The sequence below is a fragment of the Rhopalosiphum padi genome, chromosome 2 (genome assembly GCF_020882245.1).
Source record: "Rhopalosiphum padi isolate XX-2018 chromosome 2, ASM2088224v1, whole genome shotgun sequence".
In the NCBI taxonomy this organism is placed as follows: Eukaryota; Metazoa; Arthropoda; class Insecta; order Hemiptera; family Aphididae; genus Rhopalosiphum; species Rhopalosiphum padi.
Genome location: NC_083598.1, coordinates 73,929,790 through 73,956,491, shown reverse-complemented (window position 1 = coordinate 73,956,491; position 26,702 = coordinate 73,929,790). Strand labels below are relative to the sequence as shown.

The 26,702-nt window shown below is 24.4% G+C and overlaps 1 protein-coding gene across 1 annotated transcript in view; it reads left to right on the top strand.

Annotated features, from left to right (window-relative positions):
* The window catches only part of LOC132919693 (uncharacterized), a 200,910-nt gene that overhangs the window by 132,590 nt on the left and 41,618 nt on the right, over positions 1-26,702 (top strand). Inside the window, exon 7 of the mRNA XM_060981474.1 lies at positions 1,457-1,554. Within this exon, the coding sequence (XP_060837457.1) occupies positions 1,457-1,554 (98 nt within the window). The remainder of the gene's footprint in view (positions 1-1,456; positions 1,555-26,702) is intronic.

Sequence of the window (26,702 nt, the reverse complement as noted above, 5' to 3'; positions counted from 1 at the left end):
AACTCCCTAATCAACAAAAAAGTATAGCAATATATGATATTTATTTTTGGATTTTCAAGAATCTGTCACCTAAGAAATATCGATAATCTTTCTCTACTCTATTTAGCTTTTATATATTTTAAATGAGGTTTAACCATAAATATGTTTTGATTTTTTAATTTTACTTATTTTATAATTTATATAATGATACCTATTATATAAAATAGTTGAGTGACTAGAAATCCAGAATACCATATTATATTGATTTTTTTATATCTAATGTTTTTTATTTTCAATGATTATTGCATTAAATCAATAAGATAACTAATAACTTAATATTTAGTAACTAAATAGTAAAATAGATTTTGTTGCTATAAGTTGCGTTTGTTAGTGGCTTAGAAAATATTATGACTTAACTGTAGTTTGTTTTAGAAATATTATTAATTATGATGGATCATTGCATTTCAAAATAATATTTTTATGAAATTAAATAGGTATTTAAACGAAAAATATTATTCGTAGGAACTTAAAATATTTCTCCATTAAGTATATTATTATATACTACACACAAAGAAATTTCCAAAATATTTAGATTAATTTAATTATATATAAATAGCACTACGGACCTATTTACGCCGTCTAGCGGTATGCGGGGATTAACTTATAAGAATAACAGCTAGTTATATTATGTGAAAAAATATTTTAATAACTATTATATATTTATGTAACATAACTATGTGATTTATATTTTATTAGAGTTATTTCAACCCTCCGTTTTATGAATAAAAAAAAAATTACTAATACCACTAATACCAATATAAGTATGTAAATAAATATTTTTAGAATTATGCCCGGAATACACGAGGCTAGGTTTTCAAGTTAGGGTACCAAGCTGGCTATTCCCAACGCCTATCCTGGCTTACTCTCCTGGGTTGGAAGGAGCTAGCTAAAAAAAAAAAAATAGAATGCAAAGCCTGGCTTGACATGCTAGCTTACTAGAATATTCACTAGCTTTCTAGCTTAAAAACAAAGCTAGCTCTGTTTACACGAAGTTAAAATTACTAGAATTCTAGCTTACAGTATTAACTACTTTATTATCCTAGCTTGAAAACTAGCTTCGTGCATTTCGGGCAATAATATGGTGGTCTGTCAGTCTGTTTTCACTCAAAATCGTTTTACTTAAAAAATTAATTATTATTGAATTAAAAATTAACAAATTTATTAAAGTAGTTTATTTGACTAAGAGGTAATTATTATAATATTAGGTACCTATTATACAGCATAAGAATGTTTCTAATTTTCTTAGTTGAAATGGTTTTATTTCTACAAACCGACATTTTATTTCATTGTTAAATTTCTAATGTATTCAAATTTATCACATACATAAATTACACAGAAATCAGTATGATGATATATTTACTGTGTAATTCAATACTTTTATAATTAATAAACTAAAGTTTTTTTTTATTTATTCCAGATTCCGTACGTTATCACGCTGCTATCAAATTAGTGAACATATCAGCTATTTTAAACGAAAACATCAATGAACACTTACAACTAAAAATTCTAAAATATGTAAGTACTTATTTCATCACGTATATAGTTATACTATTAAATTAATAATATAGCATTTAATCACATATTCAAACAAATAGAATAAGCTAATGTGTTACTACAAAAGCTAGATATGGCTGGAATTTAATTCAATTAAAAATTTTTCATAAAGTCGTAAATGATTACGATGGTTCAAATTATTCAATTCAGTTCAACTGCAATCATTTAGTCGAATACGTCGTAAATATTTTTTGTGATTAACTCTCATGCTCCTGATAAAAATGAAAAGCATTTTGGTCTTTATTTACAGTTCGTACTCACACTGCACATTGTACATTATGTACAATGAACAATGATATAGAAAAAAAAATAAGAGCAAAAAGGACGGTAAATCTTAAGGATTCTATAAAACAAAAGGGAAGTTCATTAAGCATTTGAAATTTGGATCTGTTTTAAAGCTGTGAACCAAAATGTAATTAAATCGGAAAAAGCGAGAGGACGCCTTGAAGCGAACGCCGCTCCTTAATTACCAACGCTAGTTATTCGGAAAGCATACCGTCGTTTTTGTTGCCTTCGACAATGTTATATTTACTAAAATTGGATATAAAATAGAATTTATTCAAGTTTAAATAGAAAAATCTTTAAAACATATCATTGTCAGGTCGGTAAAATTTATTTCAAAAACTAATGGAAATAATGATTATTTTCGCTGTAAAAAAACATTATTACATAATATTATTTCGATTTATTAAATACATGAAATAGTTTCTCCCATAGCAAGTTTTAACTACCAATAATTAAGTGCAGTTATCAGTTTGAACATTACTTTTGAATTATTTGTATTATTATTCATGTAGGTATATATATATATATATATAAGTTGATGTTATACTATCACATAATTATTAGTAATGGTCAATTTTATTTATGAATAAGTGACAGGTTGTATCTAATTAATGATTATTAGGGAAAATAAATGAGAACAAATATTTGATATTTATAGAACAACTGAACATGGGAATTAAAATAAAATTAAGTATTGTAATATAACAATATAAATGTTAAACAATCTTATCTCAAGTGTTTTTATACCATATTACTCATATTTATTTGGTATTCTACCTATTTAATTATAAGCCACTGAGTTAATTACTATTTGGTAGCAACAATATTATATTTTTGATATGTATGTCAATGTTATTTCATATTTTTTTTTCGGCTAAAATGCTTATGATAGCAAATGATAAAGGGTATTGATGTCGACTACTGAGAATTGTCACTGATATATTTTTTTAAGCAGTTCGATTGACCCAGTGACATTTTACTTCGACAAGCCTTAGGCAGTCGAGGAAATAATAATAATAAAAAGAAAAAACGATTGAAAGTCCATATCAGATTCGTATAAACTAAATATAAAATCGATCTTGTCATAAAATGTTTCAAAAAAAATTACGATTAAGTCCTTAGGCACCGTGAAAAAAATCACGTAAATTATATTTCATATATTATATACAATATATACATATACCACTTATCATTATGGCCAAAACATAATAGCTATGTATTTGTAGTAGTTTCGTAATTTAGTGATTGACAACATATCAGACGAAAACTCTACCATGTTTATCACAACCATTGTCTTTCATTATAGTGATAATAATTGTATAGTTTATAACATATTTTTATAGATGTGTTATGTCCTATATCAATCAATTTTTACAAAATTATGTATTAATTTTTCAGAAATATTTTATCACTAATATTCAACAATGATCTTTATAAACTAACTTTGTTTGTATCATATCTAATAAATATTTGTATAACGTTATGATATATCCTGTGCACAACATATTCAGATAAAAATATATTTAAATTGGTTCTTTAAAAAAATTCAAAGAGACACGAATAAAAGTTAAAAATAGATGTTTTATTTTGCTAAATAAATACTGTACCCTATTATAGTACAATTGTTAGAGGAAATAATGATCAGGTCATATTATCATAATAATTTAAATATATCCGTTTCTGATAGTTAATTGGCTTTCTAGAGGACTTAAGATATTTAACAATTAAATTAATATTTAACTTCAGTATTTATATAATTTCCCATTAGTTTTTTTTTTTTTTCATAATCGAAGATTGGTTTTAAAAAAAATACAGTTTATTGAATAATCAATTTATTACTATAATTTATAGTTGTATAATTCTACTAAGAATTTAAATTAAACTGTACCGTTAATTTTTAAGTACATAAAACAACATTACTCGTACGGTGAAATAATGCTTAAATTATTAACCATAATTTTAACTAATATTTTGTCCATTAATAATATAATTAATAACTTAAAATCATATATTATTTAATAATAAGCTTGTATAATGTTTCAACAAAATCAGTTTAGGTGTATTATATTTTGTATAGGCGAATTAATGTTTAATAACATCATATAATTTAAAATCAAATGAAGATTTAAGATTGTCACACACAAAAAAAAAAGATTATATTATGCACAGGTACATCTCTATTAAACACTGCAGTCAACTATTTATAGCTAGATGATTACCAAATCATATTTATAAACAAATCACACGAGTCTAAATAATTATTCTACTTAATTGATTAAAAAACCCTCACAGTATATTTGACACGATGATTGGTAAAGCACTAAAAACGATTGAGAGATCCAAAGAAATTTAATCGAACATATTTTATGAATATTAAAATCTAAAGATAAATAATTGTTTAGACTTGAAATTATATACATATAGCTAAATTTATAAATTATTAATTTGTACCATCAATGTCTGTACTTAAATGTTTAATTTTAATATCACATAATATTATGTTACGCATATAATATTTATTTAAACTATATATTTGAAAAACTTCCATGCACTGTGTTTGAAATTAAATCACCTAAAGTTTTAAATTAGAAATGATTTATAATTAAAGAATTTAAAAAAAAATAATTTTTAAAATATTACATTGAATTAAACCTAATGAGTTCAAATTAATAATTAGTTGGTGTAAATACATTTACCTTGTAAAATATAATATCTTATTCAAAACTATTAATCATTTATAGAAAGCTTATAAGTTTTCAAATTAAAATATATTATTTTTCTAAAAATATTTATTTTATTGTTTATAATTATTTCTGACTAAAAATAAAAAAAATATATTACAAAATGATTTAACACGAAAATTCTACCTTATTTTATATAACTTAAACATTATAATAAGTACTGTGGTATATATATATATATATATATTATTTTTAAATAGAAAAATGTTTGTGCGTGCCTTCATGTGTGTTTTATTTTACTTGAGCATCAAAAGCTTAATGACTTGTGAATTTTCAGGATTGTTTAGTTCCATTTTGTTGAAAGCACAACAAATATAGATTGGTATATATTATGCTTCCAATGGAATGAAACAAGTGGCAACTTGTATTTTTTCGTTTAAAAATAATGAATATTAAGTTCAATGAACGTTTATTCTTCAGTAGATTGTATTGAATTAACTAGGTATTTTATTTAATTTACTTGATGACAATTTAAAGTGAAGTTTTTTGTGTATATTGTGACAGAAATGAGTAATTTAATTTTGGTTTTTAAAAAGTCATATATGAATATTTATATCTTAATTTATATGTATATATATCATATATTTTAATCTAATTCAATATTTTTTTATGTTAAAATTCATCTTTTAATTATTATTACTGTTTATTCGAGTCTCTCTATAGCATGTAATTCATTAGATTATTTATACATTCTAAAATAAACTAATTTTGTTATTTTCACAACATTATAAGACAGCTATAATGTTAACATGTTCTAAATAATTTTTATTTTGAAATGATACCTACCAGTCAAGCGTTTAATATTCAGATATTATTATTATTATTTTTTATATATCGATATATTTAGAAGACGTGTTATTTTGTAAGTACTGACCTTATTATAATTTATTTGACTTCTATATTATATAGATAGATAGTCATAAAAACAATCTGGATTTAATTCTTAGACAAATTATTTTATTTCTTTATTTTAATATTAAAAAAAAATCTAAAGTTTGGCGTTAATAAGTTTTCAATTAAACTATTCTAATATTTACGTAATTTGTACTTTATTAAATAATTTGTATAACTCTTAAATCACATTTAAAGTTTAATATTCTACATAAAAGAAAAAATTCTCCTAAAACCAATTAATTTCAAACGACGTATGTATTGATGGATTCATACAATAATGCTCAAAAATAATCCACGTATGTGCACAATAAATCTACTATATTAAACCCTGTTTATTATTAACTGCACACCTTTTAGGAAACCATGTTCACTAACCATTCATCTTCATGGCAATAGTGTAAGCTTTAAATTCGTTTCATTTTATTAGGAACAAAACGACTATGGTATTTTAGAAAAACGTGGACAGTTAAAATGTTGTTTTTATTTCTCTTTTACGTTATTTTATAGATAAACTAAATACAATTATATACCTAATTGTATATGGGTAATGGGTATAATGGTAAAAAATAAAATTATAATAGGTAAATACAAGTTATAATGTATACATTTATCACTACTAATGTAAACATAATATTGTTATATTTCATAACAAACAAATAGGTAGGAAGATATGAAATAATGTGTATATTATGCACAAAAACGCCACATTTATTTTTGATAACTTAAAAAATACAAGTACAACATAATACATAGTGTATGAAATTCTACTAAGTAATTAAAAATATCAAACAAATCATAATAGAATGTGGTAACGCTTCTGTCGAGTTTAACATTGTACGAGCTCAATAATTAAATTCAGCGCTTTTGTACATTGGCATAGTTTCGCAAAAGTAAGTTGAAAGGAATAATTAAGAAATTCGGGGATAAAATCTATTTATGACATATTCGTATATAAACATATTATATTAAATGCTTTCAATTTTCGGACAGATTTTTATATCACTGCCCCGTATTCTAAACATCAATACGAAAATCTTTAATTTATCAATTAGTTATAAAATGCATAATTAAAGCTAAGTGGTTATAAAATACTTTTCTAATAATATAAACTTCGCGCGTCGTCTTGGATAAAATATTGAACAAATTTATTTTATTTAACTCAACGAAATCGTCATCTTGATAATTTGTCTAATACATCTAATAAGGTCAAGTAAACTTTAAATTCAGAGTATTTAAATCATCCTTGAACCATGCAAAACAAAATAATTCAAGTTCGTTTATATAATATTTAAATGTATTGCTTAAATGTTTGAAGATATTTCCATTTTCCACAGACCTTAATATTAAGAAATAATGGTCTAAACACCAAAATATTAATTGAAAATATCCAGCTTGTTCTGGGTCAATCGCTATTTATTTTTGATCTTACATTATAACTTTTGTAACAGTAACCTATTCTTCAAGTATCGATTGTTCAGCAAAAAGCTCTTGGTGGTTTGTTCTCTATTTCAGTAGAGTGATGAACCAGCTTACCCTTTTTTGGAAACTTTGTTCTGATAATAATATAAACTATAAGAAGAACCGGTAAAGCTTTTATTATAATGTCGAAAGCATTTAATATAATAGGTATTCGTTTATTATTCTTTAATAAATATGAAAAAATTAACTGATTATTGTAAGTTAGTATTTAGTCTCATCAATGAAAAACTTTGTACCTACATTATTTTATTTTTTTAATTTTATTTAGATAAAACATTTAGTGTTTGGTATATTATAAAAGCTTATAAGTAATACTCGTATTTTGTAAAATTTAATTTAATCATAAATGTAAACAGTTATTGTTTATTCACTCAGGTTTATATTACCATTTTTAACTCTACTAGCTTAATATTATTATAATAACCTACTTTAAAAAATAAACTATATTATGCTATCTTAGTACACATTTATTTTTAATTAGAAAATACTTGGTTTGCATTGTATTTTGTGTTTGAATTAAAATATACATATTTTTATAAATGTACTAATGACAATTTAGTTAACTAAACAAAAATTATATTTTTAACTGCTGCCACAAAATAGTTCAAAATAAAAATTAAGAATTAGATTAGTTTGATTAAGTTAGAATAACATCTATTTAATTGAGATTGGTCATTACCATTAAAATATAATGACCCTAAAATAAATTACTGCCTACTGAAATATGTTCCTGAATTCATTATCTTTTAAAAAATGATAATTGAATATTAATATGATATGTGTGGATTATTTGATATTAATACAATAATACATCATTTTTCCGACTAACCATGTACAATTTATCATGTCAATGCTCAGTAAAGTTATATATGTATAAAATTGCTATACCGATGAAATTACTTTATTGAAACATTGCTCTATTATAGTGGTTTCGATATCAATATAATATAACTTAAAGAATATCATTGACAAAAAATGAATTTAAAAAGGAGGGTTAAAATTGAATTATAGCTGACAAATGAAATGGTTTCTTTTAGGGGTGGGGGTAATTTGTCCGATACCTGTCTGTTTCGTTGAATTATTGCGAAAACCTCTTGGGTAGCCATCGTGCATCTCTATCCAATTAGCTTTCGATATCGATAAACCAGCATTTCGAATCCATATCTCGTATTATGTCTCCGGGGGGTATCGCTGTACATAAAATAGGTTTGAAGTTTCTAAAAAGCAATGAAAGTGAAATAATTTACAAAAACTTCGAATTATCAGTATTCTACACATTATTTTTTATTATTTAAGACGCATGAGCCAATAATACATTATTTAATTTATTATAATTTATCTGTATATTTATATTTTAGAAGTTACCGTTTAATAGATATTATGCTGTTTATACTTTATTATGTATATTTGTACAAAACTGTGTGGCATGTTTTATATAACTTTAAAAACAATATTGTTTAACATTGAATAAATTACACCAACTGTTTATGTTCATCAATGTCAAATACGTATTCTTATTTTATTTTAGTATTGTGTTAAATATTCGAACTCAACCTCCAATTTTTGATACTTTAGTTATTTCAGCTTACATTCAGTTTTGTGGTCCGTCAAACTTTTGCTGTTTTTACATAAGTTATAATTGTTATCAATATCTGCTTTCTGCTGCTACATCGCAATTACAAATTCATTGGCTGTTGTATTATAATACCGGTAACACTTTATAAATAAGGTACTAATATATAGTGAAATCATACAGCTTACTGCTATCGTTGAATTCACAGCATGCGTTTATACATCGCCTGTCAAGTGATTAAAAAGATTATTATAATTTGTATTTGTTGTTATTATAATAATCGTCTTTGTAATGGATATTCTGGCTAATGAGCTTATGAAATTTTACAAAAGTGTACTTATTGAAATTATTACTATAATTGTACTTATAGGGGCGAATCTCAAGTAATGAACTAATGGTTGTTATTAATAATGACAAATCTGGTTTTAATAATGCTCTTCCATTAGGCTATTCTGTCAATGCTGCACATAGTCTATCTATTGTTGTTGATGAGCTAAAATTTATCTCTCACACTTAAGATTCAAGACAAGTTGAACCACATTAATGTTGCTAAACTCTTGCCCTGTCTTCCGGGACTTGCAACTAATACTGTGTATTGTACCGATATTAACTCAGAATCGAAATACGTTGGTAAGTACAATTAAATTCACTGGATATCTTAATAGATCTAAATGTGTTGTGAGCTTCGTTCGATCTCTGGGCAGTTCTACCATATCCACTGTACCTATGCTCGAGTACTTTATATAGTTATTTAATTTAGTGTTTTACTTATTCGTTAAATAACTACTAGCGCTCATAAATATAAATGTATTGCAAATGATAATATAAATATATCTCAAGTGATCACGACTCCTGGAATTGTGATGCAAACATAGATGAGGTCATTAATTTATTTTTGATACTACTCCTTATCACAATAAATTATTATTTTAAAATCCTGTACATTTTTTTCTCTAGCTCACATCCATAAAGTGGTGGGCTTGTAATTACAATGATATTACGAGTATCTTTTTGGAAATTCATATTAATTTATCCAAAATATTGTTAAACGCATTTTCATAAATGTTCTTTAAAATGTGTAACATCATATTTTGTAGTATTTATCACTCAACAAAATGTGATACTGATTTCTATAACACTTATATTTTTGCAATGATGGAATCTTTTGTTCTACAGTATCCTAACAATATTTTTGTATTATGAGGTAATATAAATTTACCAGAAATTACATTGACGAATGATGAGTTTAGCCTATTTTTTTTTATTCACTTATAGATAAATATATTATTATTATTTTAAATATTATTATCTCACAAAACGTATTTTGAAATAAATTAAAAACGCGCACATACTTTGATTTTAAAACAAACAGATTTTGTAATTTAAATGATAAAATTTAATAGTATTTATTTATTTATTATTATTATTTTTTTTTTTTTTGTATAAAAAGGGTACCACCGAATAGATGGCAAAACAAACATTTAATAATTATACGGTTGATACTACGATTAAACATCCAGGTTGTATACCACAAAATCTCAAATATGGTAAAACTTTTAGGTCATAAGATGATATAATAAAAGACTTTATTTTGATTATTTTTTTTGTTACGGTGCATATAAGTTATTATTCCCCATGCATTGTCTTCAATAAACTTAAATATATAATTCGATTTTTATGCTATGTATAAGTACCAATACATCTTAATATGAATATATGGTATAAATACTTAATTTCAAGTTAATTAACTAATCTATTTTACTTACAGTTATATTTCCTGAATTGTAATCCAAAAATTATGAATCTTAATTAAACGAAAAATAAACTTTAATACGTATAATAGTGTTTAATATATTAATTTTGTAACTATACGTTATCTATAGAATTGAATCCTGTTCAAGCAAAAGCATCCAACTGTAATTGAGTACCTCAATTCACTCATAATGTGGAACTGAAAAAAATGTATTATACAATTATAAAACCTGAATATTCTGTATCTTATAAGTATTAATAAATGAAAAAATTGTATAACGTAATTATTTATAGCGTAATATTTGTTTTTGGATTTCGCTGCATATTTATCTTTAAATATATATTTTAATATAATATAATGTAAATATGAATAGGTTTATTTTATATTACCTCGAAGTAACGTATTATCATTATAGTGAGTATATGAACGTATAACATTTGAAATATGAGCACATTACAAGATAAAATAATTAAAAGGCACGTGAACATTTTCCTGCGTACAACCCACCCTTTTTCTTCGTAGTTTGTCGACAGTTTTAATCGTTTTGCTACCATAATTTCTGTGCCTACATATTTATACTATTCATAATAGTAGATATACCTATACAGTAAATATTTGCACTAAAAAAAGGTCGCTCTTTTGGTTTCAAGTGTACTTCGGCATTGAGTATTTTATAATCACTATAGTGGACGATATTATATTAAATATGAATTGAATGTTAAATCTCTGTATATAAAAAAAAAATAACAAAAAAAACGGACGAATCAGCATGTATATCTGAAAATAGCTTATGTTATATTGCATTTAAATATAACTAGTATTTTCTTAAATCTGTAGTTTATTGTTATAATATTAATTTTGTTATAAATGATAAAATAACTTTTGTCAAAAACTTTTCATGTAATTTATACAGTGTAGAATGTAGATTGATTTTGTGTATACATAGTATAAAACTATAGTGTAAATATTTTGAAAATATTATTGTGTTGTTTAGGTAATAATGATATTCATATTGTTTCATTCTTTAAGATGAATATTTTAAACATTACGACAAAATTTTAACTATAAACACTAATAAAAAACAAGAATTTTATTTCGTGTTAAATGATAAAACTTGTGTTATTTTTAATTATGAAATAATATTCAATTTGTTGTAATTTTGAATTTTTTTTTTTAAAACAATTATAAAAAAAAAAATCATGAACATGTATTTTTGATATTTTTAAAACGTACAAGAACAGCGTTTGAGGATCCGCTGTATTACATTTTTATATTTTTTGACAATGAAAATTGTATCAATATGACTATTGTATCGAAAAAAAACTAAAAAAAAGTCTATTTCTGCCTGCCTGTTGTATTAACATCAATATTATTGTATATCACTGACACAATGACACGTTAGAACAGTTATTGTAAATTCTTTGTTTTTTTTTCCTTTATAAAAACTACTAGTTTAACATCCCTGGTATTCAGGGTGTCTCAATTCTTTTGAATTCTCCAAAAACAGTGATGTAACCCGATGTTTTATAAAAAATAAGCACGTATAGTGTTTATACGCCGTGCCGGGATCGATTGTAGATGCATTTCCCGTAGAAGACCTGAAGTTAGACCCGGGAAAAAACCCCATTATCTATTCCTGCCATTTTCCTAACAGTTGTTTGTTATTAGTTTATTACCATCTTTACGCCTTTCCATAGTACCCACAATATCTCCGATGGGTGTTATATCGTGTTTTCTGACAATGGCGCTTGCAGATACATACTGAGGAGATTGTCTTAAGATTGGAATCTTGAAAGCATAACAAAAATAAATAGCATTTTGGTCGTACAGTATTATATATTATACTTGTATTGTATCTTTGCTTAATAATAATTGTCAAACATCAAACAAATCATATATTTATATAAATTTGTATTAGCTATTCAAAGAAAAAAAATATTTTATTAGTTAATAAAAAATAATTTTTTAAATAATTGAATAACAAATCCATAATAATATATTTTTGGGAATTATTGATAGAGATGTGTACATTCCAAATAATGTTTTTATCATTTAACATCTAATTGAAAATATTTGAATATTATCAAATACATTTTACATGTTCAACCATATGTTGACGAAAAGGTAATGATGATTGGAAACATTTTAATAATAAGTATAATTGATATGACGCCTATTATACATGCCTATAACAGAATATAATGATCATATAATATATTATATTGTGTATAACATTGTATTACAAATATATCTAAAGAATAATTTAATTATGATATTATTAATTTATTTTAAAGATTATTTGGAAAACCAAACAAAAATGTATATAAAAAATGTGCTTAACATCGTTATTGTTAAATGTACAAAATTGTTTTAGTTAGCTGTGTATGCAAAACAAAAGGGTTATTCGTACAATACAAAGTACAATAAATGGGATTACTGTATATGGTTATAACCTCCTCTTCTTATATGGGAAAGTGTGATCTGCATAATGTTAGAATGAAAATATGTTGAAAACTCGAAATTATAATAAATAGATCTCATTAAAAATATATTCCATGAAAAGACTTTAGAAAGCTTTACATTAAATTAAATTGAAAAAAATCAATTAAGATTTGTATAAATGATTGTAATCCCATGTCAATACACTTAACAAAATAATGCATTTATTGAAAAATCGACCAAATTAAATAAAAAGAATTATTTAATCTGTTTTGGATTAAACTTGTAGCGCCAATTACGCTTTTGTATCTTGAGTTTAGAAGAAAAACGTTTTTTTTACGGTTTAAACGAAAAATTATTTCAAAATATATCTTGTACTTAACAATATTATATATTACTAATTATCATAATTTTACCAACTATAACATCAATATTTGTTCATTTTAATTATAAATTGATAAATCAATAACATTAATTATCAAATAATTACATCAATAATTTACCATAGATATAGTGTATCTACAATTTTAACGATCAGCTAATTTAGTTTTTACAAAACATTGCTAAAATTGTAGTTGGTAAATATATTAAATTTTAGTCGGTATCCATAAGATAGCATTATATAAGTACACTATACCTAGTTCAACATTCATTTTTGATTATCGGATTATTATCTATAGGAATCAATACAAAATTCTTAAGTAATGTGTAATTATTACGATGTAAAAAAATTATATAACAATTAATAAAGTCAATAATTATTAATAATATTTCCGTTTATTTTTGAAAATGCTATGCAATATTATAATTTTATACAAAATACTTAATCATTGTTATAATTATTATAAATGTTATAACATGCGTGTAAGTGGCAGTTATAACCTTAGGGTGTTGTGATAAGATCAAAAGTGATAGTGGTGAGAACTGGAGTTGACACTGTTAAAACTATTTTTTTTCTCATCGTAATAACCACTGTTTAATAATTAAAAATACAGAATGTTTTTAATTACAGTTTTAATTTGAGATCTTTGTCGAATTTCAATCTGAATATAAATTTTCGTGATTATTTTAATATTTTAATTTATCAAAAATGTTCCAATATGTCGAATAGTAATAAAACAATTTTTTATTATAGAAAAACCCATTTTGTTAGAATATAAAAAATACAATTATAGAATAATTTAAATATTATGATGTGAAGTATTACTTAAATGTTAAATATAGTTTTAAACACCACAAAAGATCTATAACGGTTTTATTGGTTATAAATTTATAATCCTTATATATTTTTACCAAAGTTTAATCTAATTTTGTGGAAAATACCCATACCCATGATATAATATACCTATAATAATCTAATTAATTTATAATTTATACAAAATACATAAATATTGCCTCATAAAACTTATCGTAGTTTATGTCGTAAGAGGAAAAAATCATAAAAAAAACTTTAAATTATATTGTATGTTTATTAAAAAAAATTAAAAAATATACATTTTTTTCTATTAATTTTACCATTTTTCATTAAAAATTTAATTTTTGACATGACCTTAATAACACTTATCATGAAATCATAAATCTTCACTTTATTTCGAGTACAGTGTGTATTAAAGTTCTTAGAGCTCGACAATTTACTGAACGTTAAAATTATGATGAAATATATTTTTGACACCGCCATATTATATTATAATATTATGATTCAAGTATTGAGTTCATTATATTTTATTAACTATTACATATTGAAAATATATAATTTATTTTTAAGTCATACACTGTCTTAATATGCTAATAAAAGTGAAGTGAAATTATTTCCCTTAGATAAACTTATAATATATTTGTAAATACTTGTGTATTATTTCAGTTTTTAAAATGTATTAGTTTCTTTTCTCTTTTACCGAATTCTAATAATGCAGTAAAGTAATATAATATTTAGATACATTTCCATAGTGTGTTGAAGCAAAGTGTTAAAAAAATCCTGCATAATAAGTAAAAAGGACAATGTTGAACAATAATAATTTCCACCAAGTGCTTTCGTCGCAATTTCTTTTGCACACAATCAACTTCACAACAACTGGAATGATTTATTACAGACAAACACCAGAGTCTGGCTAGAATAACTTTTCTTGGCATGTGCATTTGAAGGACCGACAATGACCACTAGGTCACTTAACACCATATTAAAACTGTTACCTTCATCTCCTCCACCGACGACTAATTAATTGTGAGTTTAGTGAATATAACATTGTAAACGCCTTTTTCCCTATTATAACGCCGTATAAAAATAATACTACAGAAATAGCCTAAGGAACCCTTGACATATTATGCTGTATCTATTTCTAAGCACTTCCGTATTCAAAGAATTATTGAAAATATTACATCATTACATGGGATATTTGACTCTTGTTTATTATCATCGATTAAATGTAATTTACAAAAACTCTACATTATTAATTCTTTAAGTTATTGATTGTACTATTACCTGTCTCGTAAGCAATATCTTTATTTTACATTTGAATAATTGCATTAAAGATGGAAATGTATTTGGTATACGTATTTGAATACTTATCTAGAAAGAAAATTAAAAATACGTATTTCAATATTCTTAGAATAATTTTGGAATGGTTAGAAACTAATGCGCTTGTAACAATAATACAAATAAATGTATTACAATTTGTTTTGTTAAAAATTTAATACTATTTTTGAGTTTAGAAAAAGATTTGTAATAAATAATAAAAAAAAAGTACAAAAAATAGATTCTAAACATTTAAACATTTTTCTTTGAATACTTTAATCTAATACTTTACAAAACTGAGTATTATACAATATAACTATAAATTATCAACGATTATGATTATATAGTTATTAAATATAATATAAAATATATAAAAATAACAATTGTATTTTATTATTTACCAAATTATATTATTTTTAACTTGTTTTACAAACACGGACTGTCGTGGAAATTTTTTAAATAACATTGCTGTTTTTGCAAAAAAAAAAAATTGAATTTCACAATTTAAATACTATCGTTTTTATTTTATTTAGGTATCTATATTCAAATGAAAATCCACTATTGTATTGCTATCATATTGTCAAATATTATTTGATTACATTGTATTTTAACAAAAATAAAATCAAAACTTTTTAAAGACTTTCATTGTTAAGATTCCTTTTAGATTCATTTAAACTAAAGTGTTAGATTATATACGACTGAATTTAAATAGACATTTAAAGTTGAATTACTTTCTTAATATACTATCAAAAAGTTTGTAGTCAGTTTTAAAATGTCTATACTTTCTACACGTCTGTGGTTGATTGATAAATATGTTGCTTTATAATATATATATTATGTTTTCTTATTATTATAAAGGTGCATATAGTTATGTTAATTATTTTTGACGCATTTGTGTATAAAATAACTGTCTAATGAAATCCTTTGGTAATATGGTAATAATTTAACAAAACAGCACAACATTTGAAATTCAATAAAAAAAATGTAAAACAACACATTTTAAACAATGTCGAGAATAGAGAGCAGATTGTTTAACCGATTTAATTTGGTCGTTTCTAAAAATATATACATAATATGTCAGTTATTTCAGTTAAAATAAACTTTATTGGTATTTTTCTTGAGACATGTGTACAAAATAACGTCAACCGATTTACGTATTTAAAAAAAAAAATTGTTTTTTTTGATATTGAATAACTAAACATATATTAAAAATATGAAACCAAGTTTATCCTGGGATTTTTTTCGTTTCATATGCATCTTAAAAATAATTTAATATATATAACACCGTACATCGTTACAAAATACATTGATAATTATCTCTTATCGTACTCGTATTATATTATGATGAAAATATCCTATAAATTATAAAATTAAGACCGATTATTGTGTAATCGTAGAATAATTATTCGTCATGTATTTTGATATGTATAAAATATTATAGTAATTATAGTCGAAACACTGGTTTGTTCTCTATGGTTCTTATATGTTCATCAGGTTTGCTTGAATACATTTGTACATATTATAAATCTTTTTGAATGGCGAATAAAATATTACGAGAAGGGTTAGGTTATTATTTATTATCCAACTACACAATACATTTACTATTATTTGTGCAGTATAATAAGTATATGTGTGTATGCTAAATAAAATAATATTGGAAGTTAAAGTAAGTATTTAGCATTTGAATAGAATTCCGCAAATAAAAATGTTTTTTGATGATTTATAAAAATGTCATACAAACGTGTAAATTAATTAAAAGTATTACTTTAATTTCATTAGAGCACACTCAGTTTATATTAGGACGTACAGTCATACATATGATAGTCTATTTGCTTTAGGCTAAAAATGAAACTTAAACCACTCGAGTGCACTGAAAACGTTTCAAAAGGTTAAACAGATTACCTGGGGCTTTTTATTAACATTAGAAATATATCCTTTTATTCTGTATGTAAAATTATTTGCTAAAATCTCTACCAAATAAATATAACATGTTTAAAGAGTCCACCGTTTTATTAAATTAATTACTTTGTTTCAAGCATGAAATGTTATATGTTTTCTTAGTATAAGTGTGTTATTGTAAAATAATGTTAAATTCCTACATTTGTTTGTTAAGTAACATTCATAGTTACATAATTATTGGTTTACTAAATACATTTTAGAGTTAAAAAATATAATATTATCTTAAGTATTTAAATATTTTTAATAAATCTTAAAAAGAGTATAATATAGTTTATCGAATGTAGCTCTAGAATCATGAGCGTCCCCAGACATTTTTCTAGGGGGAGGGGGGCAAAATTAATTTTAAAAATAAATGAAGATTTTTTTATATATTTTACACTTACATTTTATTTGTAGTACATTTATAGTATTTTATTATGTTTATTCTAGGGGGAAAAGTGTCCTGTCTTGCCCCCCCTGGGGACGCCCATGTCTAGAATTCAAATTACTTTGAACACCACTGTACACACTCTTTTTACTTATTTAAGATGTATTTAAATAATTTATAAGAACAATATCTCTATGTACACTTAATTGATGTCTAATTTTAAAATTTTAAAAATATTGCAATTTTAAAACTAAATCTATTTCAAGTTGATAATATGATAATAGGACTTCATGTTATATGAAATTCTGATAAATAAAAATAAAAATTTCACTTATTTTAATAAATCTACTTCAACTATTATATCACTTAAAATTTAAAATTGTTCACAACTTGAGTAATACGCCATTGTTCTTTATGAGTACTCATAGTACTCATTGACAGTACTGGATATACTGAAAGTGCGGCGAGCCACATTAACTTGTTTCGCTCACTTCAGTACTTCACAAGCAAGCATGTTTTGTTTAAATTTTTTTATTAAAAAGCTGTGATAAATCTAAAAAAAAAACTTCCAAGTGATTGTAGATAATTACTAATAATATTTGTTTATCTTATGAAATTATAACTTGCCACTCGTATAAACTTTAAATACTTAAATGTAATTAATTATTTATTTGAAATTAAGTTTTATTTTATTAAACTCGAAGTATTGCGTAAGAAATTTTTTTTATCGAAAATACACGTCGTCATTAAATAGATAACATATTGAGTTCGTTATAATAATATGCCGTACACGACCGTTGTAAGCATACATCATACGATCAGATATTATATTGATTTTATACTTATCTTCTTACTTTGAATAATTTATTTAGATGTGTAAAAGAAACAAAATATCTTGACTATACGATATAATCAGCACATAATATAAATTTAATAATTTCCTTTTTGTGTGTCTAGAGTTATTTGAAGATTGTCGCACAACGTTTTCGATTTGATTCATTTTCTATTCTATATGAAATAAATGTAAATATATACGTGCTTACTGCGTATACAATTCGTTTTTAGTCAACGCGTTATTGGAATATTTATGATGCAAATCTTTTCAAAAACAAGATCATTTAAACACTATTTATAAACTATTTAAAAATAATTGTTGTTATTTATCTGTGAGTTCTATTTAATATTATATTAACCACCGGAACGAAATAATCGATTCTGTTATTTTTTGCTACCTAATCACTATTAGGCCGCTTCTACATTCTGTTTAATATCAGTTGGCATACAATTTTGCTTCCATTTGAATATTATTGGACATTTGTTTTCAAATGGGTCCATTTTCAAGGTAGCTTAATGACAGATCCTCATTGCAGGAATAGAGTCAATAAAAACTTTATTTTTCTTTTATTTGTTTTAAGTCTCGAAATACGAACATATTCGACGTAATGGTACTATTCAAATAAATATGCTTGTGGTGTGAGTTAGATGAAAAAACTTTAAATAAGTACTGACGTCAGTACGAAAATTATTCAAGGAGGGGAAAATGTTGTATGTCTCTCTTGTATTTTTTTCTCCGTTTCTAGCATAAATTGCCACTATTTGACAGTGTAGAGTCGTTAGGCCACAATCCAATGAAATGCATTAAACGCATTTATATTTTATAATAGTGTCAGTTTATTTAGGTTTTATTTTATCCGCATTTCTCCCCATCATGCGTAATAATTAAAATATTCAACATAAGAATAAAATAATACTAAATATTCGTTAGTTGTATTTTTATTTTAACACCAATCTAAATACTTATACATCGAATATTATGTAAATAATAATTATACACTCGTGGTCTATATTAATTAAAAGTTTATAGATTCATCTATAGATTAATTTATAATCCATAATACTATCTGTAAGCTATCATATACATAATATTTCCCATTAGTTAGATAATACCAATGTCGTATGGAATTAAATGACCATACTAATTACCATCTACTATTAATAAATATTTCAGAGACATTCATATTATTGATTTCTGATTCAATATATATTTATGTATTATATTATGTTGTCTTGAAATTAAATTAAACTATGTAAAGAAATATTTTCAAAATCGTTCATACATTTTAAGAAAATAAGTGTTTAACTTTAAATTATATCCTTTTATATTATATATATATATATATATATTATGGTAACAACCTCAACTATGGAGGAGAGTGAATTAGTGAGCATCTCTCCAAAATCATTAATTTACTATGTGTCGTCTGGTGTTGTCGTTGAAAAACACACAATTTTTTTTTTTTTAAAAAGAGAATTTTTGTATCAAGTGGTCATTTTGGTGTTTGACGGAGCCATAAAAAAGTACCAATGAATATTATTATTTCCGACAAAATAGGTGTTAAATAAAAAACTTCATTTTTTTATATTCTACGTTGAAACCATTAAAAAAAATATAAATGCTTGATGATTTATGTGACTTTTCAACAGTGCCGTAAATATTCAGCGTTTAAAAAATAATTAACACTTTTGACGATTTTGTCAACATTTTAACTTCAAATTTTTCATTTATACATTTAATTTATATAAAAAAAATAACTATAATTTCAATCATCTATAAATAGTAAAAAAAAGCCAATATATTTTTAAATTATATAATGTTTAGAAAAATTGAATTTAAATATTTATTAAAAATGCCAAGTATCTACGGTTATTTATTTTTAGATTATAATTATATACATGAACTGGAATTGCAAATATTTTTTTATATTCTCATTTTTCCATATTTTTTTTTTGTTTTTTCTCATTAATTTAAAATTTATTTGGAAAGTTTGACTTCTATTTTCGTTACTCCCTTCATATAACTAGATCGTACTTGCTACAAGAAATCTCCAGTAAATTCAAAGATTGAAACGTTTGTATTATTTCAAATTATTTGACTAGGAGTCTGATGTAATAATGCCAAAATTAAATATAACCTTAAAAAAAAGGTGAAATGTGCAAAAATGTTTAGTAAATAAGCTATTTTTTTTTTATAAGCCTAGAAATAGCAATTATAAATTTGGTAATAATTATTTTTCAATATTTTTGAATTATTGGTGTTTTTCTGTATTAACATTTTTTTTAAATACATTTTTGAAAATTTATAATAAATACGTTAAAAATGGAAAACAGGATGCTGATATTAATTATCAAACTTAAAAATTATTTCAATATCTAATAGTAGAATAAATAAAAATATATTTTCGTTCTTTAAGTATTCAAAAATTATACTAAAATACTCATATCATCAAATAAAATATATTTTAGAAAAAAATAAACATTTTCACAAATAACTAATTTGTACACGAGAAATATGTAGTACCTATGTAGTATGCACTTTTTTTCTGAATTGAATGAAGTCGACGATGTATGCATAATACGCATTTAAAATGTTTGATTTTTAGGACATGTTGTATGGAAACAATTTCTGCTCGGTCTACTATAAATCAAAAGTATAATATAATGTGACTTCTACAACTTTCAGTCTCCAGTAATGAGAATATAAAATAACATTTTTAAGAAAACAAGCTTCATTTTACAATTATACTTTCATCGTTCCGCTCAGAAACTAAAATCTATGTGAAATAATAACATTGTTCATATCGTATTCTAGTGGTTTTTTCAGCATATGAATTATTTTTTGAGGACGTGTGTGAAGTTATATTATTTAAATTGATAAACGTAGAAGGAGGAAAAATGTGACAAGGCTAAAGTTATTTTTACTTTGGTCCTATAAATTACGTTCACGATGTATACCATAATGTAATACTACGTATTATACATAATATACGTATAAAGAAGCTTTCTGGTATATTTTATAAATTATGGTATTATTTATGATCAAAAAACCACATTTAGAATTGAAAATAATATTTTTCGCCTTAACAAGTTTTACTTTTCAACCGTTTTGTGTCAATTTTTGAACACAGTCGTTTCAAATGTACCTACAAATTTATAAGAAGTGAAACTTAAGTTTAAGAAAAACTTTTTTGGAATCATAATTTCCCCCGATATTTTATATACGTAGTACGAAATATTACTAGCTATTTTGTAATGTTCTGTATAATTTAATTACTTATACAGTCATACATTTGTCTATTTATTTTTGTTCATTTTTTTTAACCGTTGAATTAATGATCATAGGTTGTACAATTTACGTTTGTTAATTATAAATAATATAATATATACTTTCATTGTATTTTAAATATAAACAATACGAAAAACGTGGTATTATAGGTAACTAATATTATTTGAATCCTATATATTATGTTTGATATTCTTATTAGTTATTATGCATAGATGATGGATATATATTATTAATTTAAAAGTTGAACATTTCATTTATCTATGTTAATAAATTTCTGATTGCGTTAAATTAATACTAAAATTTAAATTTGTATTTATACTATTGTAACCACTATGCAATTACATTATCTGCCTATATATTTATAGATATTTTTGAATGGTTGTATTATTCATTATTAAATTCTCATTAGTGTAACAAAATATGGTTGCGGAATTAAAATGGAACTCATTAAGAAGGTTAATGTGAGAATTATAAATTACCTAATTATAGTATATAAAATAAAGTTGTTCATGAGCCTATTGATCGAATATAATTCTACAGATAATAACTTAAATTCAAGTAAAACGTAAATTTAACTATTGTGGCTGTAAATTTGAAAATTTCATATGAAGTCTAAATTATATAAATAATATAACTTATGTATTACTTTTTATTATATAAATAGCATTATTATATAAAATAAATTACCGTAATTTAGTTTGAATATTTTTTAATTTATTAATAGGCATACATTTAGTTATAAAGTGTATAAATAAATAGAGTTATTCGTAATTACTACTTCCAAAAAAATAAAATAATAATTAAAAAGAAGAAAGTGAATGGAAACTAGAAAGTTGAGTGATAGTATAATAATATAATAATTTAGATTCTATATGTATAAAAATTAATTTTGTAAGAATTTTTTATTAAAAGAAAAAATCAATACAAATACTAGATCAAAGATATTGTATACATGGTGCAAAAGAATATTGTTAATTGTTTAGTATTTTATAGTAAGTAATTTATTAATTTCACACCAATCAACTAAAATTTTAAAAATATACTTTTAATTAAAATGTAATTATACTAGAAAATTATATATTATTGTAAAATAACAATTGTTTGTTTTTCAGAAATTTAAATGCTTTGTTAACAATAGAAATAAAATAAGAGCCGAATGAAAACCTTAAAATACAACAAAAATAATTTATTGATTTAAACATTTTTATTCTTAAACATGTGCTTCCTATTATGTCTGACGAAATCCATGACAGAAAAGGATTCAGATGTCAATGGCATAGAATTAAAATATAAGTATATTATGATCAACTTTATCAAAAACTATTGAAAAAAACTACATTGATTTGATAATCGGAAAGTTTTTTATGAAATAAGAAACTCGATTATAAATAATAAGACACGTGTCATATTCAAAAAATAAATAATAACTTCATAAACGACTCTTCAAAACTCGATCGAACGGATGGTTCGTTGTAAAACGTATTTTATAACCACAGTAGGTGTTATGTGTACACATAGTCGTTTTGATTATATTGACTGGATGATTCCATAAATTATTTTTATCTTTAAAAAATTATATATATATATATATATATATATATATATGTGTGTGTGTGTGTATAGAATACATTGTATACTAAACATAAAAATACATTAAAATAAAGAAAAGAAACTATCAATTTTAAATTTAAGTGTCTTCTAATTTGATATTTTTATTTGTCTTAAATTAAACCCCATATACGTGATGTTTTATAAACATTTTATTCTTTATTTTTAACAATTTGCTTGTGATTTTTTTAAATGTTGTTTAAAGTAGATGAAAACATTTTTAGAGTTTATGCGGCTTCTTTTTGCATACATTTTTCTAATTTCAAAACGTTTAAGTAAATATTTTTCTTTTTTTTTTTTTTGATAAATCTTTCCGTTTTACCGACATTTAAGAAAAAAATGTTGAACACAAAAAATAAACTGAACGATGTGACTTTCATCAAAAACTTAATGATACTACGTATAACACTGATCACTGATTAGTTCAAAAATAAAATTGATTTTACAGCTTAAATCAGTTTGAAAATTGATAAAAAAAAATTGCATAAAAGTATTTCAATTATCCAGCATAATTATTGATTTTAATAAAAATTCAATTTAACATTAGCAACATTAGATTTGGTTCGGGTTTTTCTTTTTTGATTCAAATAAATGGTTTATTCTATAAACCAGTGATCACATTACAAATGGAACTCGATGTAATAATTGAATACACGTATTAATCAAATTTAAACATTATCGTATTCTTCATTAACGTAATAAAATTTGTTGCCGGGCGTACATACATTTCGTGATTTAGAATGTTTAAAATTAACTCTCCTTTAAAATAATAATGATTAAAAAGAATACTTAGCGCTCTACCGATGTATGCATATTACATATTATATAATTTGAATGTATTTTAAATATAATATTACAAATTGTAATTTACAATTTATCGAGAAGTGTAGTGAATAATACGGGCAATTTAGCGGAAAATATACGCAGGCCGGCTGCATATTTTGTAACATTAAAAATCATTTCCGATATGCACTGATAATACAGCCAAAATACGTACCTAGATATAGGTATAGTCCTATAAATATTTTTGTATTTTAAATCGGTCCCTGTATCATTACCATGTTTTTTTATGTACGCGCAAATACTTTAACAAAATATTATTGTTTCATCCGCCGCCGTCACCGGATGGGCGTTCTACTGTTTGTGTTTTTTTTTTACCACACAAGTAACGCCGAATTTATCATTCATGATACACAAAAATCAGAGAAGATACGACGAGTCCAACTCGGACGGACTGTTTGTTATATTTAAAAAAAAATTTGCTAGTGCTATTATTTTACTTACACTTATATACGTATAATATGAGTAAGATATCCGATTGTACCAGTGAACTCTACGCCACCACCGAGTGTTGGTTTTACTGCCGGTTTTACCCGAGTCCACGATTCCGATGAATAAATCAGTAGTCTTGCCAACGGGCGCATTTGGACCCGAGTGAATTACACGTCCATAAACCTCCAGCTATGCGCCCAACCTAACTACCACCCGCATCAGCACATCGTCCACTCACTGACCCAAAACCGCCATTCGTCTCCGGCCATCGTGTCAAATACCTTTCGTCGCCATTCGCGCGTTGAACACGATGTTTTTTTTCTATTTTTAATAAAGTATGTTATGCATAAAATACGCTGTGATAGATTAAAAAATATCCAAAGGGTTTTATTTTTATGTTTTATTTCATTACTAATGGTATTTTTGTTATTTACGTAGGTATTTTAGGAATATATGTTTTTCAGTCAGATCAAGGGACATAATTGATATCAATCGTCCACCCACCAGTTGTACAACCACTGCGCCATTAAATACTATACTGACTACTGAGTGTGTATTCAAACTCTTACTGATGACTGTTCTATCTTCTATACCATATTATAATGTTCTGAATACTTTTCGAAATGTATTCAAACTAATAAAAAAACATAACGATTAACAATTATTATGTTCCCGATGGGTGAAATCCGTATTTTTTTTATAAAAAGCAATTAAGACACATTCTTCTATTTTATACGAACTATAATAAGTTGTAAAAATCAATAACATCTGAAAATGTATAAATATTAAAAATATCAAGTTCGTGATCATGATACAATTAAAAATATAATAATATATTTCGTTAGAATGCTTAAAGCATAATTGAAAGATATAATATTACATTAAACATTTTTTTTATTTTGTGCAAAAATTTTTGTAGTAGTCATAAAAAAAAACAAAGAGAATACATTGAACAGTTGAAGTAGTTTTTCGATTAAATTTAAAAATAATGTATTTCTAAAATTATATGTAAAACTAGAAATTAAGCATAAAACGTTATATTGTATTGCTATTTTAATTTGTAGACAAAAATAATAAATTCACTCTTACTCGTGTCCTTTTATAATTGCATGTCACTTTGAAAAAAAATCTTTTAAATCACAGTGAATTTCCTTTATATGTAATTTCAAAAGTTTTGGAGTCAAATATGTTATATAATAGATAGTTCACACACGCTACCAATTATTTATCGATGACAATTGAAATGGTTTCGGCATGAGACAGAAAAAAAAGTAAGATTTTATTTAGAATAGTTCTTGATGACTATACCGCACCGATGGTCGCGAACAATGCCTTATGTCTGGACGTCTGTACTCGGTATGTGATTGATCCTATGATGATGTGAATAAAATGCCAAATAACTTGAAAAACTCCGACTGAGGTACAATGATGGGCTGTCATTCATTTCACTGTCATTTCATTCGAAGGGATAATAATATCTCTAGGCGAAAATGGTCTATAAGATGTGCCAATAACGTTATTGTTACCCACTGGGCACTGTTTGATATAGGTATGCTGGTACCTAGTATATATAATATATATATATATATTATATATATTTTGTTTAATATTTAATTGCTCACAACTATATTATTTATACTATGACAATAATTCAATTAAATAATAAGGTACGTTGTAACTTATAACTGTCAATTCCGACCAAAACGTCAGACAATATCATCAAACTTGATTAAAATCTGTACTTTTTTTTTTTCAATTTGCGATTCGTTTAATTATTTTTTTGTGCCCTAAATTCCTAGACACGATTTTCGTAATAGGTACAACGTATAAATGTTATATTATTATATAGTATATATACACACGCACAAGTCCATGACAATATAACGTATCGTCCCTCTCACTATTCAGTCTGTTATTTACCTCCTGCTGTTTTAAAAACCTCCATGAATTATAGTCAGCGTGACTCAGAGATGTGCTGAGTTCCCTTAGGAAAAGATAAAAGTTCATATGTGACCTGTCAGCTACTTTCCCAGCTACTTTACCCTGATTTTTTTATGTTTTACTGTGAATTAATTTAAATGTTTGTAGCTAAAATTAAATGATA